This window comes from Elaeis guineensis, chromosome 7 (assembly GCF_000442705.2).
Source record: "Elaeis guineensis isolate ETL-2024a chromosome 7, EG11, whole genome shotgun sequence".
In the NCBI taxonomy this organism is placed as follows: Eukaryota; Viridiplantae; Streptophyta; class Magnoliopsida; order Arecales; family Arecaceae; genus Elaeis; species Elaeis guineensis.
Window position 1 is genome coordinate 103,528,844 of NC_025999.2, and position 16,143 is coordinate 103,544,986.

At 40.2% G+C, this 16,143-nt stretch overlaps 1 protein-coding gene and 1 non-coding gene across 13 annotated transcripts in view; one reads left to right on the plus strand and one right to left on the minus strand.

Annotated features, from left to right (window-relative positions):
* The window catches only part of LOC105047886 (uncharacterized), a 38,610-nt gene that overhangs the window by 16,409 nt on the left and 6,058 nt on the right, over positions 1–16,143 (minus strand). For all 12 annotated transcript variants that reach the window (XR_003801261.2, XR_012142577.1, XR_002165007.3 and 9 more), the window contains exons 7-8: positions 16,045–16,106; positions 14,581–14,649 (exon numbers count right to left, since the gene is read on the minus strand). Coding sequence is in view for 9 of the 12 variants with exons in the window: in XM_073260597.1 (XP_073116698.1) it covers positions 14,581–14,649; positions 16,045–16,106 (131 nt within the window). In the remaining 3 variants the exon portion in view is untranslated. The remainder of the gene's footprint in view (positions 1–14,580; positions 14,650–16,044; positions 16,107–16,143) is intronic.
* On the plus strand, positions 10,067–10,172 carry LOC114914400 (small nucleolar RNA R71). The gene has a single exon (XR_003801449.1). It is a non-coding gene; the product is annotated as a small nucleolar RNA R71 (small nucleolar RNA).

The window sequence follows — 16,143 nt, forward strand, 5'->3', positions numbered from 1 at the left end:
TCCCGATCTCCAATCCAAAAATAGAAAAATGGAGATGCTCCTCAGAACTGTCAACCCTGGAGTCTTCAAAGAAGGGATTGGCAGGCTTCACCACTAAGGAGATACACTAGCTACACTCTGTTGAACGCACCTAAGGCTCAAGTGTTAATGCAAATAAGGGATCAACTCCCAGAAGCAAGAAAACTTCGGACACCCCTACATCTGAAGAATCATAATAAGTACTGTCTGTACTATCATGATTACGACCACGACACAGAAGACTGCATCGATCTTCAGGATGAAATTGAAGACTTCATCAGGCATGGTCATCTTGATCGCTTCATCCTGCGGAGGTGGGCGTGATAAGAGCGACGAGAGCGATGAGGAAAACACCGAAGGTCTCATCCAGACGAGCAACCGTGGCCGGCAGCGCCACAGAAAGACCAACCCCCGGCTGATGTGATCAATGCCATCACTGGGGGGCATGGATCTAAAGGAATCGACAGAGATGGAGAGGCATCGAAGAGGCAGCAGACTAGAGAACTAATAACTTTCACCGAAGAGGATGCCTGAGAAATTCAGTTTCCGCATAATGATGCGGTCGTTGTAACATTAAATATTACAAATTATGATGTACGCCGCATCTTGATAGATAATGGAAGCTCTGTCGATGTATTATTTTATAATGCTTTTTCCAAGATAAGGATACCTACTGACCGGCTGGGAAGAATGGACTCCCCACTCGTCGGATTCATCGGAGATTCTGTTCCTGTCGAGGGAGTCATCACTTTGCCTATGAAGGCCGACCGACCCCCTGCTCAAACTAATGTGCAAGTAGACTTCCTAGTCGTCCAAGCACCTTCAGCCTACAACGCTATTCTCGATCGGTCAGGTCTAAATGCGCTTCGAGCTGTCATATCAACATACCACCTGAAGATGAAGTTTCCGACAGTTGATGGGGTTGGGGATGTCCATGGAGACCAGGACCTGGCACAATACTGTTATAACATCACTCTTCAAGGAGGTCGTCCTGTCGAATTGTACCCGATCAAGGGACTAGATACCCGTGATAAGTTGACGGAGGAGGGAGGAGAGCCCATCGAGGACCTAATCTCAATTCCATTGGTAGATGGAAACCCAGAGCACACGATCCAGATCGAATCGAACCTGGATCAAGTAATGAAAAACCAGCTAACCTCCATTTTGCAGGCGAACTTGGACGTCTTCGCTTGGACACTAGTGGACATGCCAGAAATCAATCCTTCCATGATCATACATCGGTTGAACATGAACCCAAAGCACCATCCCTACAAGCAAAAGAAGAGGAGCTTCACCCCAAAGCGATAGAAGGTAATAGCCGAGGAGGTGGATAAGCTGCTCCAAGCGAGTTTCATTAAACAGAACCTACCTGGAGTGGATAGCCAATGTGGTCATGGTAAAAAAAATGAATAGCAAATGACGAATCTGCATCGACTTCACCTATTTTAACAAGGCCTGCCCAAAAGACAGCTATCCACTATCGAGGATTGATCGGATGGTCAACGCCACGTCAGGCCATGAACTCTTATCCTTAATGGATGCCTTCTCTGGCTATAACTAAATCCGGATGACGCCTAAAGATGAGGACAAGACCTTCTTTATTACTGATCGAGGTCTTTTTTATTACAGGATAATATCCTTCGATCTAAAAATGCATGTGCAACTTATCAGCACCTCGTGAACAAAGTCTTCAAGGACCAGATCGGGCAAAATATGGAGGTATACGTAGACGATATGCTCGTCAAAGGTAAGTCCAGGAGAACCCATATTGACGACCTCGAAGAAGCCTTTGCCACTCTACGAAAGTATAAGATGAAACTGAACCCAGCCAAATATGCTTTCAGAGTAACCTCCAAGAAATTTCTGGACTTTATGGTCTCCAGCCAAAAAATTGAAGTCAATCCGAAGAAAATAAAAGCCATACAGGAGATGACTCCTCCAAGAACAATCAAAAAAATGCAGCGTCTTACTGAAAAAATTGCTGCTCTGAACCGATTTGTCTCAAGGTCGGTAGAACGATGCTTGCCCTTCTTCCAAGTCTTGAAGCAACCGAAAAATTTTCAATGGATTGAAGAGTGCCAGAAAGCATTCATCGACCTCAAAGACTACCTAAGTTCCGCTCCACTCATTGGTAAGCCCGATCCTGATGAAGAATTATATCTGTATCTTGCAGTTTCGCCTATTGCTATGAGCGCAGTGCTGGTCCAAGAGCGAAACAAGATACAGAAGCCGATCTACTATATTAGCTGAATACTGAGAGGCATGGAGATCAGATATTTGAAATTCAAAAAGCTGGCCTACGCACTCCTCATCATAGCAAGGAAGCTCCGATCTTATTTTCAAGCTCACACTGTCATCGTCCTGACCGATCAGTCTACAAAAAACAACCTTTATCGACCAGACACATCCGGATGAATCGTAAAATGGACGGTCAAGCTTTCAGAATTTGACATTCAGTGCCGGCCTCGACCATTCATCAAGGCATAGATCTTAGCCAACTTTGTGATCGAATGCACTATCCCAGATGAGCCGGTTGAGCAGAAAAAGCCGAAACCATAGGTCCCAACTGACGAAGATCCGTTGGAGAATGATGACAACTCCTAGGTGATACATATGGACGGATCGTCCAACTCTTCAGGATCAGGAGTGGATTTAATTCTACTGACCCAGAAGGGGCAGTGGCTGAGTACATCCTACACTTTGAGTTTCCAGCTATGAACAATGAAGCTGAATATGAGGCCTTGGTTGCTGGACTCCGAATAGCCAGGGAGTTGAGGATATGAGACTTGAAGGCCTGCAATGATTCCAGTTGGTCGTCGAACACATTCAAGGTAGTTATAAAGTCCGAGAGAAAAACATGATAAAATATCTTCAAAAGATCAAAGACCTGGCATCTACTTTCAGCAAGTTCGAAATTCAACAGATACCCTGGTCGAAGAACTCAAGGGCGGATTTACTGTCCAAATTGGCGACATCGACACCATCCGAGTTACCAAAGAAAACATTCTTTGAAGTAATGAGCCGGCCAAGCATTGAAGAACCGACGACCGTACTGCAGATTGATGAAGAACCCTCCTGGATTGATCCGTTAGTCAACTATCTCAAAGATGGGATCCTACCTGTGGACCAAAAAGAAGCACAGAAGATCAGATATCATTCAGCCATATACCTCCTTAACGAGGAAAAGTTGTATAAAAAATCTCATTCACTGCCTCTCCTAAAGTGCTTGCGGCCATCAGAAGCCAACTACGCTCTCCGAGAAGTACATGAGGGGATTTGCGAAAATCATATCGGCAAAAGAGCATTAGCCTACAAAATCCTCAAACAAGGCTACTACTGGCCGATCATGCAGAAGGACTCTGAGGACTGTGCGGCGGTGTGACAAGTGCCAAAAGAATTCCAACATACAACGACTATCTGTCGTGTCGATCACTCCTATCTGTGCCCCTTGGTCCTTTGCACAGTGGAGGATGGATATCCTTAGTCCTTTCCCACAGGTGTCGGGCCAGTGCAAGTTTCTACTCGTCGTCGTAGACTACTTCACCAAATAGATAGAGGCTAAACCTCTTACCCGCATCATAGAAGCTAGAACGGTAGATTTTGTTTGAAAGTCGATTATCTGTCGGTTCGATCTACCTCGAATGCTAATAACTGACAATGGGTGTCAGTTCACAGGGGCCAAATTCGAAGGATTTTGCGAAGAACATGGGATAGCACATCACCTTACCTCTGTTTCTCATCCTCAAGCAATGGAGAAGCCGAGATAACGAACCATACTATCTTATGAGGGCTAAAGATCAAGTTGGATAAAGTCAAAGGATCGTGGGCCAACGAGCTCTATCATGTATTATAGACATACCGGACGACCTCAAGAGTCCCAACAGGAGAAACCCCTTTCAGCCTAACCTTCGGAATGAAAGCAGTGATGCCAATTGAAATTGGGATCCCATCGGCAAAAACAACAAATTTTGACGGGCAGACCAACTCACAAAAGCTGTGTGCTAATCTGGATCTGCTCGAGGAAGCCAGAAAAAAGGTGCATATCCGAATGGCAGCTTATCAACAAAAGATTGTCCGGTATTACAATACCAAGATCCGAAACAAGATATTCAGAGTCAGCCACCTAGCGCTACGCAAGGCAGAGGTATCCTAACCAGTCTTGAATTAAAAGTATCGGTAGAGTTAGAACTTTCCTCGAATGTACTATCATCAGTTCTGGTGCTCTGATACCCCCTAGGTAAAGATAGGTTAAATATTCCTAAAGATAGATGATACCCAATCAGACTATTAAAGAGGTACATCGTCAGATTATTAATTCGATCCAATTAGTGGTTAAGTATTAGCCATAAAAATTTTTAGAGTTCTTTTACCCACTCCTCACTTTACTTTTTAAATCCTTTAACTAGATGTGTGCTGGATTTATTGTCTTCTTGCAATTTAGTCCCCCTTATTATCTACTACTATTTTTTTTAAAAAAAATATATTATAATCAATTTCTTGCATCCCCATTTTTTGATAAAAACCGTAATGCTTACTTAGATAAAGAGGTCCGATTACTCAGCGAGACAATAATAAATTTTTTTTTTAATATCAATTAAAAAAAAAATTTTGCATACCTCGACCTTTCCACCCAAACCCCATGAAGCAGATCTTCATTAAAATCGATAAGAAGAGGGTTCTGAAATTATTCTTAAAATTTGATCTAGTCTAAACCCTACCATTCATTGGATTTCTTTAATAATTGCCCCTCAGCATCTCTAAAATTATTTAGACCGTTAATCATTGATTAGGGTGCCTAATTAACTTTTTAATCAAAACAAAGTTTGGGTACATAAAGCTAATTACCTCTAATTATACTTGAGGACTCAATTAAAATTTAAGTTAGTTATCCCTCCCAACTTAATTTCCATTATCCTCAATGGAAGAAAAGAATAACAAAGTAGAATAAAATAGAGAAAGAAATTGCAAGGAAAGATACCACCTAGATTTGATGTGCTCATTCATTGTCAGGTGAGAGGTTATTCCTTTGTGGACGTGATTTGCTTGTGACTCCATCTAGGCCTTAGATGGGATGCTCCCCCTAATTTGGCTGATTGTCCTCCATGAGTTTTTCTAATAAAATGAAAAGAAATTAGATAATTGAAAGAAATGCATAAACTGGGTTGCCTCCCAGAAGTGCTAAGTTTAAAGTCTTCAGCCAGATTGTACTGAGTATCATGACGGTACTGGATCCATTAGATCAATAGATTCAATTAATTCCCCGTCGCTAATGCCATCTATATAAGATTTCAATCACTGGCCATTCACCTTAAAGGTGTTTCCTTGTTTAGGATCTCTAAGTCCTACAGCTCCATGGGAAAATACCTGAGTCACAACAAATAATCCATCCCAGCATGAACGAAGTTTATCAAGGAAAAGACGCAATCTAGAATTGAAAAGCCACACTTTCTGATTGGGCTCGAACATTTTTCATGCAATGAATTTGTCGTGGTATGCTTTAGTTCGAGCCTTATAAATTCTAGCACTCTCATACATTTCATTGCGTAGCTCTTCAAGTTCATTTAGCTAAAGTCTCCTATTGGAACCCGTATTTTTTATGTTAAAGTTAAATTGCCGTATGGCCCAAAATGCACGATGTTCCAATTCAACTGGCAGATGACAAGTTTTGCCGAATACAAGCCGATAAAGAGACATTCCTATGGGTGTTTTAAAAGCAGTATGGTGAGCCTATAGTGCATCATCCAAGCATGTTGACCAATCTTTTCTATCAGGCCTTACCATTTTTTTAATAATATGTTTGATCTCCCTATTGGAGACTTCAACTTGGCCACTTATCTGGAGGTGATAAGGTGTGGCAACTTTATGAGTTATTCTGTATTTTTTCATTAGTGTCTCGAAGTGCCTATTCATGAATTGTGTACTCCCGTCGCTAATTATCGCTCTTGAGCACCCAAACCGACTAAAGATGTTATGCTAAATAAACTTGATCACGACTTTGTGATCATTGGTTCGGATTGCCATGGCCTGTACCCATTTTGACACGTAGTCCATTGCGACCAAAATATACTCGAATCCAAACGAGGAAGGAAAGGGTCTAATGAAGTCGATTCCCCAGACATCAAAAATTTCTATGACTAGAATAAGGGACAAAAGCATCATATTTTTTTTGAAATATTTTCTGTTTGTTGGCATCGCAAACAATTACAGCCGAATTCTTCTGCATTTTTGAATAGCTTTGGCCAATAAAACCCACTCTGCAACACTTTTGCTGTAGTTTTTTTCACTAAAATGTCCCCCATATGCTAGCGAGTGGTAGAAGGCAAGAATACTTTGGACTTCACGCTCGGGGATACAACATCGGATCACTTGATCTGGGTAATATTTGAACAACTCTGGTTCTTCCCAGAAATAGTACTTAAGAGAAAAATATATTTTTCTCTTGTTAGGTCCAATAAGATGGGATCTATCCCATTGTCAAGTAATTGACAATATGAGCAAACCAAAGAAGACCAATGGAAGAAATTGAAAAGAGTTGTTCGTCCAGGAACCTATCTCTGATCGTTTCTTTGTTGTATTCTATCAGGATCCTAGAAATGTGATCTGCTACCAAATTTTCAAAACCCTTTTTGTCTAAAATTTTTAAATCGAATTCTTGTAATAGAAGGATCCATCTAATCAGCCGGGTTTTGTATCCTTTTTGAATAACAGATGTTTCAGTGCTGCATGATCGGAGTATACTAAAACCTTAGAGCCTAAAAGGTATGATCTAAATTTATCTAGGGCAAACACAACTGTGAGCAACTCTTTTTCAGTTGTGGTGTAATTCAATCGAGCATCTGAAAAAGTTTTGCTTGCATAATAGATTACATGCGGTTCTCAATTAAACCTTTGCCCTAAGACTACCCCTACATCATAATCAAAAGCATCACATATAATTACGAATGGTAGGGTCCAATCCGAGGGTTTTATGATTGGTGCAGTGGTTAAGGCAGTTCTGAGTGTATTGTAAGTGGCTAGGCAATCTTCATTAAAATCGAAAGAATTTTTCTAGGCAAGTAGGTTGCACAAGGGTCGTGGGATTTTGCTAAAATCCTTAATGAAGCGCCTATAGAAACCTGCGTGGCCTAGAAAGGATCGCACTTATTTAACCAAGGTTGTGGGAGGCAATTTCAAGATTACTTCAACCTTTGCTTTATCTACTTCGATCCCCCGCTCGAATACAATATGTCCGAACATGATTCCCTCACGAACCATAAAATGGCTCTTCGTCCAACTTAAAACCAGATTTGTCTTCACACATCGTTGAAGAACCTTAGTTAGGTTCTGAAGATAGTCATCAAAGATAGGGCCAAATACCGAAAAATCATCCATCAAGACCTCTAAGAATTTATCGACCATATCAGAAAAAATGGCCAAAATGCACTGTTAAAAGATAGCTGGTGCATTACAGAGACCGAACGGCATATGTCTGAATGCGAATGTTCCATATGGACACGTGAAGGTGGTCTTTTCTTGATCCGTAGGAAATACCGGAACCTGGTTATATCCTGAATATCATCCAAAAAATAGAAAAAATTTTGTCCTACTAGCTGTTCTAAGATTTGGTCAATAAAAGGCAAAAAAAATGATCTTTTCTGATAATGACATTCAGCTTTCGATAGTCCACATATACTCGCCAACCAATTATTGTACAAGTGAGAATTAACTCACCCTCTTCGTTCTCTACTATGGTAATACCTGACTTCTTAGGTACTATCTGGGTTGGACTAACCCAATGGCTATCCGAAATCGGATAGATAATACCAGCATCTAGCCATTTTACAACTTCCTTTTTTACTACTCGCATATTCGGATTCAATCTTTGTTGCATGTCCCTTTGTGGTTTGGCCTCAGTCTCGTAATGAATGTGATGCATGCAAACAGAAGGATCTATGCCCTTTAAATCGGTAATCGTCCACTCTATGGCCTCTTTGTGCTCTTTGAGCACCCCTGCAAGTTGGTCTTCCTGGTCAGCAGTTAGGCCAGATGCAATGATCACTGGGAGGGTATCATTGGGTTCGAGAAATGAATATTTCAGCATGGCAGGAAGAGACTTTAGCTTTAGGATAGGTAGTGCTTCTAAAGATGGTACTAGAGGGCTCGATTGAGTCGGTAATTACTCATACTTTACAATCCAAGGGAGAGTGGTGCTAAAATTGGATGGTTCTAGCAAAGCATGTACTTTTTCAGTGTATCCATCAATATCAAAATTAGCCACTTTGAAATGTGTTAGGCATGCCTATAAAAGATCTGAGTTGAGTAAGGTAGGGATGTTATCTTCTACAACTTCCTCTAGCATGTTGATCTCTTTATGGTTGTATGTAGGTGGTCTTTGAGATGCGTTGAAAATATTCAACCTCAGCTTCTTGTTCCCAAAAGATACATCCATAACCCCGGTCCTACAATTTATACAAGTATTAGCGGTTGCTAAGAAGGATCTACCTAGGATGATTGGTATTTGGCTGGGGTTGCTACCAGATTCCATATCCAGCATAAGAAATTCAATAGAAAAGTAGAATTCATCTACTTTCACCAACACGTCTTCCAGCATTCCATGGGATACCTTAATGGATCGGTCTGCTAGTTGTAAGGTCACCGTCGTGGGTTTTAACTCTCCAAATCCAAATAGATCATATACAAAGCTCGGGAGAAGGTTGACACTTACATCCAAATCCAATAATGCCTTCTTAATCGTGAGGTCCCCTATTACACACAAGATGATTGAGGTTCCAGGATCCTTGAGTTTGGATGGGATAATTTACTGAAAAACTGAGCTGGCCTGCTCAGTCAGGTGGACTTTCCTTGGTATCTGTACCTTGGATTTTCATTTCTGTGTGCACATGTCCTTTAGGAATTTGGCATAGATCGGGACTTGCTTAATGGCATCAAGAAAGGGTAAGTTTATCTGGATTTGTTTAAACAGTTTTAACATTTTATTCATTTTTATACCCTTCTTATCTAGAGACAGAGGGGATTCTAAAGCATTGGAAAATAAAGCCTTAGGTGCAGGTGCTGAGTCAGTAGGTTCTTTCCTCTTTATAGATTTCTTCTTTTTTGGCTCGGCCAGTTTTGATGGTTCTGGTTCTCGAGTTATCTCAGACTGGTTTATGGTTTTCTCGCTTCTAAGGGTTATGACAGATTTGGTATGTTCGAAAAAAATCTCTAGGCTAGTGGAGCTCTCAGCCATGTACTATCTTTTTGGGTTACTGATGGACTGATTGGGTAATTTGTCTTCCTCCTACTGAAAGCTGTTGCTAGCTAACCTATCTGAGTCTCTAACTTTGTTATTGATTACGTATGGGAGTGAAGGAGTTGGGTATTCATTTCTAATCTTTAAGTACTTGCAGCACCTTTTCTTCGAAAGCCGAGCTATGGATACTCCGGGTGGATTGAGGAGGATTCTGGTATTGTGGCTGGGGTGGATGCCTATAAGTCGCATCCGGATAACCTGATTTTTGTTGCATCGGGGGAACCACTGGTTGTGGTTTCCACAAGAAATTCGGATGGTTCCTCCATCCTGGATTGTACGTACTAGAATAGGGGTTGTTCGTGCTAGAATAGAGGTTGTTCCCTGGTCTATGAGTAGTTTGGGCTTGATGGACTTGCTCTTGCACATATTCAGAAAACTATGGTGCAGCTGGACACTCACTCACAAAGTGAGTGGGGCTCGAACATAATGCACATATATCTTACATCTGACTAGATGAAGAAGAGGAATGTCCTACACTTAATAATCGATCTAACTTTTGGGACAATTCATCTACCTTATGACGGATATCTATGTTGTTTCCTACTTCATAGATTCCATCCTTCTTTAGGTTGAACATGGGTTTATCTCTAGTAGAGGCAGAAATATGATGTAATGAATTTTTACTTAAAATTTCAAATAGTTGCCATGCCTCATTCTTACTTTTGAGCATGAATGTCCTACCGCATGATGCATCAACCATTTGTCAATGTCTTTCAGATAGCCCATTGTAAAAATATTGGACTAACTGCCACTTAGGTACAGCATGGTGGGGACATTTTCTAATAAAGTCCTTTAACCTTTCCTATGTTTCATGGAACATTTCTCCATCTAATTGGGACAAACTAGTTATAGCTTTTCTTATTTGATTAGTTTTTTCTATGAAAAAATATTTCTAGAGAAACTCCCCTTGGAGCTGGTCTCAAGTTGATATAGTCATAGAATCCAAAGTATGTAGCCAGTATTTGGCTTTGTCCTTAAGTGAGAAAAGAAATAATTTCAACCTAAGGGCATCATCGGAGAAGTTATGAATCTTGACAGTTGAACATATCTCAAGAAATTTGTCAAGATATTTATAACAGTCCTCGTTACTAAGTCCATAAAATGAGAGTAATATTTGGATTATATTGGACTTAATTTCATATTGGGTGGCCTCCACATGGAGCACTTGAATACAAAGAGAGTAGGTAATCTGGAATGAGTAAAGTACTCCAACTGTCTAGGTGGATTATTCTCTTGATTTCGATTTATGTTTCTACGTCTGTTGGCTCTAAAGGTTCTTTCTATTTCTGAATCAAAAAGTTAAATTTCTGATCGTAACGATCTTCGACCAAACAGACACCCTACAATTATACCTTAAAGCAAACATGAAAAATTTTAGTTTTTATATAATCTTTTTTTTGAAAGTGAGAGAAGAGAGAAAGAAGTCTAAAGAGAAGAGCCTAAGAGTCCTTAATCTAAGAAGAGAGAAGAGTTATAATTTTTTTTTAATTTTGTCAAATACTTACTCAAGCAAACTTCTATCCTAGGTTATCCTAGATTTAGACAGCTCCTAACTGTCAAGACCGCTTTAGAGCCTCCAAGTCAGAAACCAACTAGCTAACTAGCCAGGTAAGGATAAGATCGGTAGGAGGTTCTCCATGCTTTCGCAACGGACCTAATTAAATAACTACCTTTCTTCAAGACGTAATCTCTGAACCTTTTTCCTAGACACCAGTCAACTAGCCAATCCTGATCCGATCCAACTCTTCCGGATGCCTTATCCTGGTGAGCTCGAACACCTTAGTAGTCAACGTCTAATTAATTTTAAATTAGACTTGGGTATGCAAGATGAAGATTGTGGTTTGTGGACTAAGAAAGGGTGATGAAATCTCTACCTTATTTGATTAATGGGTTAATGCCCTTAAGGTTAATTATGGAGATGAGATGCAACAAACCAAGATGTCCAAGCTTTGTGATTAGCACATAGTCAAGACTAAATTAAATTAATTTGTTTCTCTTTTTAAATTTTATGATTAGGCCTCTAATTTCCTAAATAGCTTATGAAAGCATTAAAAACTAAAAATATACTAAGAATAAAAGGTAGTAAGCAAATACAGCAAATAATTTTTTTTTTGATTTTTTTATTTTGAACTCAAAAGCAACTATGGCACGATCTCCGGCAACGGCGTCAAAATTTGATCGCTTATCGTGAGACAGTCAAAAATAAATCACTAACTTACTATTATATAGATAGTGTAAGTTAGGTTCGTATCCACAAGGATCGTGGGCTGAGTTATGTTCGAGTACTAGAATTAAAGAAGAAATAAAATTGATCGATCTACTAAAATAACGTTAACAAAAGCAAAGTGAATCGAATGCTAATAGAAAATTATGTCAAAAATCAGAGAAATATCTCAGGATTTCGCCTCGTTACCTAGCAAACAGTTAATACCCTCCTACTATGCAAAAAATCTATATGCCATCTATTAAGATATAACCTGTCTGATGAGAGCATGGCCTGTGTCCGTTTGATCGCGACCCGTTCTTCTAGAGTATAGGATAGTCAAGATGAGATGCATACAAGATAAGAAAGAATCGTATTTAAAAATAATTTATCCCAAGAATACGAACCATATCTATAGATCACGGCTCGTCCCAAGAGTTTAGACTATTCTAAATATGATTTCAAACAAGAGAAATATAAACAAATTGAAAGCAGATCTTTTATTTCGTAAAAAGGAGAGGTACAAAAAATAAATCAAAACACCACTGCTTATTACAAGCACTTCAAAATTTTTCGAGACATGAAAGCTTAGCCGACCATGGAACTCTTGCTCGCTGACATCTTGGGGCTGAGGAGACTCCTGGGTAGCAATTGGAAGCTAGTTGACAGCAGCAGAGGGAAGGCTGATGATGCCAGGGAAAAAGAGGTTTTGGTATGGAGGCGTGGAAGGAGAATTGATGGGAGAAGAGATGGATAATGGTGGTGGCAGAATGGTGGGATGAAATATTCGGTGCGAGGATGAGAGGAAGAGGGGGCGGCTTGGAGAGAGTTTAGGTGGCTGGTTCTATGATTTCTAAGTGGAGAAGGATGGCATTGGCGTAGTGAATGGTGGTGATCGAGTCGAAGGATAAAATGATCGATACTCCCATCGTATGCTGTTGCCCCTTTTTAAAAGCAACAAAAAGCGCCTGTACCGCATCAAAATCTGTTGGCTTCCGCGTCTCTTCTATTTCATTTCAAACTTTAACAGCCTGTCTGGATCGCACTGCCTTTCGTGTTCGCACCGTAGCTCTTTCCGCATCCCAAGCCATGTCCTCGTTCAAAGAACTCCGCATCCGCCCTTCTGCATTTGAACCGAACCCACCTCACTCTCAGTCCCGCACCAGCACCCGTGTACCATGGGTCCATTGAGTCCCATCCTCACACCGCACCCAAGTCCTGTGTGAAGAAGCCCAGCTGGGTCCCCTCCATGTGCCTTGGTCTCAGCCGCATCACGTCACTTCGCTTCCCACATACAAGCCCAACCAGGACTCTTCCACCGCTCGTCCAAGAGCCCTCCATGCATCCATATGTACTTCATTCCATGCTCCCAGTGCCTCACAGCGCACTCGCTGATGAGTCCAACCATGTTTTGTTTTCTCTTCCATTGCTTTTAAATATACACAGGCCCATGGCTTTTAATTCTCCTCTCAATCCACATGTTCTTTCCAAAGAAATTTAGTCTTTTGGTCTAATACCGCGTCTAATACCGCATATGTCCCTTATTTTCTTCTTTATTTTGGATCGTCCTTTTTAACACCGTTCCACGTCTGTGTTACCCCCATATCCGCATCAAATAATCAAATTAAATCCAATCTGTCAATTACTTGCAAAATAAGCTAGAGAGCATCAAATTCTTAATAAATTAAATAAAATTAAATGCTTTTAGTGACTTAATTTAAATGTTTATCAGTCATTGCCGACTCAAGGTCGGCCACTGCTTTCTCCACCAATCTGAAGTCGGTCGTTGTCCTCTCCGACAATCCAAGACCAATCATTTATGTATTATGAAGCAGACCTCGATGATAGCTCAAGATGATCGACCCCTGGTCGTCACCGACCATTCCTCACCTCTACAATGCTCATATTGGCAATTTCATTCAAAATGCAGCATCTGTCAGGCAACAGCTATCACTACAATCACGACATCCCAAAAATATCAAGCGACAATCTCACACCCAACGAATCATGATCTGATCGTGCGGGATCATGCCAACCAATTTGCCAACTGAAGCTCCAACTCTCCGCTATAAAGGAAATCAAAAGAGGACCCCCAACAGGTATGCAATCACTCTGCCTCTCATGCTCTTCTTTCTGTTGAACGAGATTTTGACTTAAACATCAGAGGATCCTCGCCGGAGCCACCTCCAATTAGAAACTTTTTTGTAGGTTGCGCACCCAGAAGGCCCACCGTGTCATCAGCTCCAGTGTCCCGATGCCGGGCAATTTCTCGCACCAACAGGACCAATGTCCTACTCCCATCCCATGTATTCCTTGTGGCACAATATGGTATTCGCAATGCTAGCCCATCCACTGGTATCTAAACCATTCTCTGCAAGCATGAATCCACACCCATGACCATATGCATGCATTATACTATATAGCTCAAGCATCAGACAGGAATTCCAGAAACTGCAAGTTGTCATTCTCAATTCTGTCCATGTAATTGCAGTACAACTTCAGTTTACCAAATCACCTGCAAGAGAGTGAGAGAGACAGAGGGTGGGAGAACATAAAAGAAGATTAAAAGTGGGAGAACAAAGTAAATAATCCAAAAATAGGAGGAAGCAATAGTCACGGGATAGGTGGATAAGGGGGACAGGCCCCATAAACAGAGAAGGAAACAGAAATTTCACCCTGCTCAGTTGGATAACTTCTCTAGAGCTTCTCATAGAGAGCAGTGGAGCAGCAGGAGAGGGGGAATCAGGACATACTACTCCCAAATGTTCCTTAGCATATTCCTTCCATTGCTAACAGCCAAAGGGTTTTATGACCCATTATATGCTTAATCACTTACATAACACCATCGAATTCTATTAATACCTCATGCACTGCAAGTTGATACTTGCTACATACTTTGAATGGTAGTGTTAAAAGGGAAGACTTTTTTAGCGACCACGCATGTCTAAGTTTAAGGTGAGCATGTCAGCGAAACTGATAATTCCTTAAAAGTGAAGTTCATGATCAACCTACAAGAAGCATATGCTATCATTAATTAAAGAGTTGCAGGCTGCAAACATGAAAAATATACCATATCGACTGCAGTGATATGCCAATAGAAGCCCAACATCCAGCATCAATTTGCTGAGAGACTTGAATGCTACAAATTGTCAACAGTCAAACTGTCATAAACAATATCACAATAACCTATTTATGCAGAAATTGAAAATAAATGATTGGAGAAATAACTTGAACAAATAGAGTAGTTTAACAATAATTTGACATGGTCTCAGCTCACATCATCGTGATTTTGTAGCAACAATAAAAAGATAACATCACAACTGTCTAAGGCCAGAATCAACAAATCAGAGTCTACCTTACTAAGACCTTTACTTTTATCAGACCAAATTAAATAACAATTACTGCAGAACAAATTCAATTCATCTGTCCTCTCTTCTTGTTGATATTATCAAATATAACAACATCAAATATGAGGTGGACTCTTTTGGAAAAAAATTCAAGGGCATCACCTATTGGAATAAGTTGCAGTATTCTACTTGATGCAAGTACCAGGTATCATTCCCGTAAGGAAGTATATGAAAGCATGGCATTGAGATTGGTAACAAGAATAGGGTTAGCAATATTGGATCAAGATGGATGAATCATAGGTTGCCAGTATATCAAGGAATCAAAACATATGCACTGCACAAAATAAGACCACACCATCAAAGGTTAGGCCAATCTTTGGTAGTTTCTTGAAGAGCTTGTCAATAAGAACTATAAAAGAATTTGGTTCTTGTAGAATTAGGCTTATTTTCTTATCCTTTTGAGCTACGATAACCAGGAAAATTAACAGGCAGAGTAGAATGATTAACGCCACAACCTTCAAAACACAATAAACTAATACTCAAGCCGCTATCCATCTCACAAGTTTACCTCAGTCAGCTTCACCATACAAATCTTAGATGCACTGCTTTTCTTCTCTCTTTGATACCTTTGGTTGAAAATTACAGAGAAGCAACATATGCAGAGGTTGCTCAAGTTCTCTGGTGCCCAGAACATCAGTTCTTCTGAACTCTAAAGTACCACGAAAATTCATTGATGCAAAATTTTTGCAGGAAAAAGGATCTCACAGAGATATAAAGAAAAGTGAGAGCTCTAGGACATCAGTATAATGACCTGAAATTATCTTTAACATGAAAACTGGAATCCATCAATGAAAAAATTCATACACATATTGGATTTTACTAAAATATTTAAAACAAATTCTGGATTTCCAAATCTGATTCTTTATCTAATTGCAATGCAGTTGTCAAAATCATGTTTCTCTGATGCACCATGAGTGGTTCTAGACCAGAGCATTAATCTAAGTTATAAACATGCTGAACAAGGATGACAACAGCATACTCATGAAGCAAGTACACTTCCAGAATGATAGATATCTTCCTGATCAGCTTTGCAATAACCATTTAACTTATCATTATACAGCTTGCTTCTTGCGAGGAATCTGAAGAATTCATAAGCCTACAAACATACAACATAAATGTTTACATACCTAGTTCAAGTTCAGGCAAAGCATTGGTTGGCCATATATTTGGTCGACAGTATAATGGGTACCTACATAACACAATCAATTATTGAGATTATGATATTG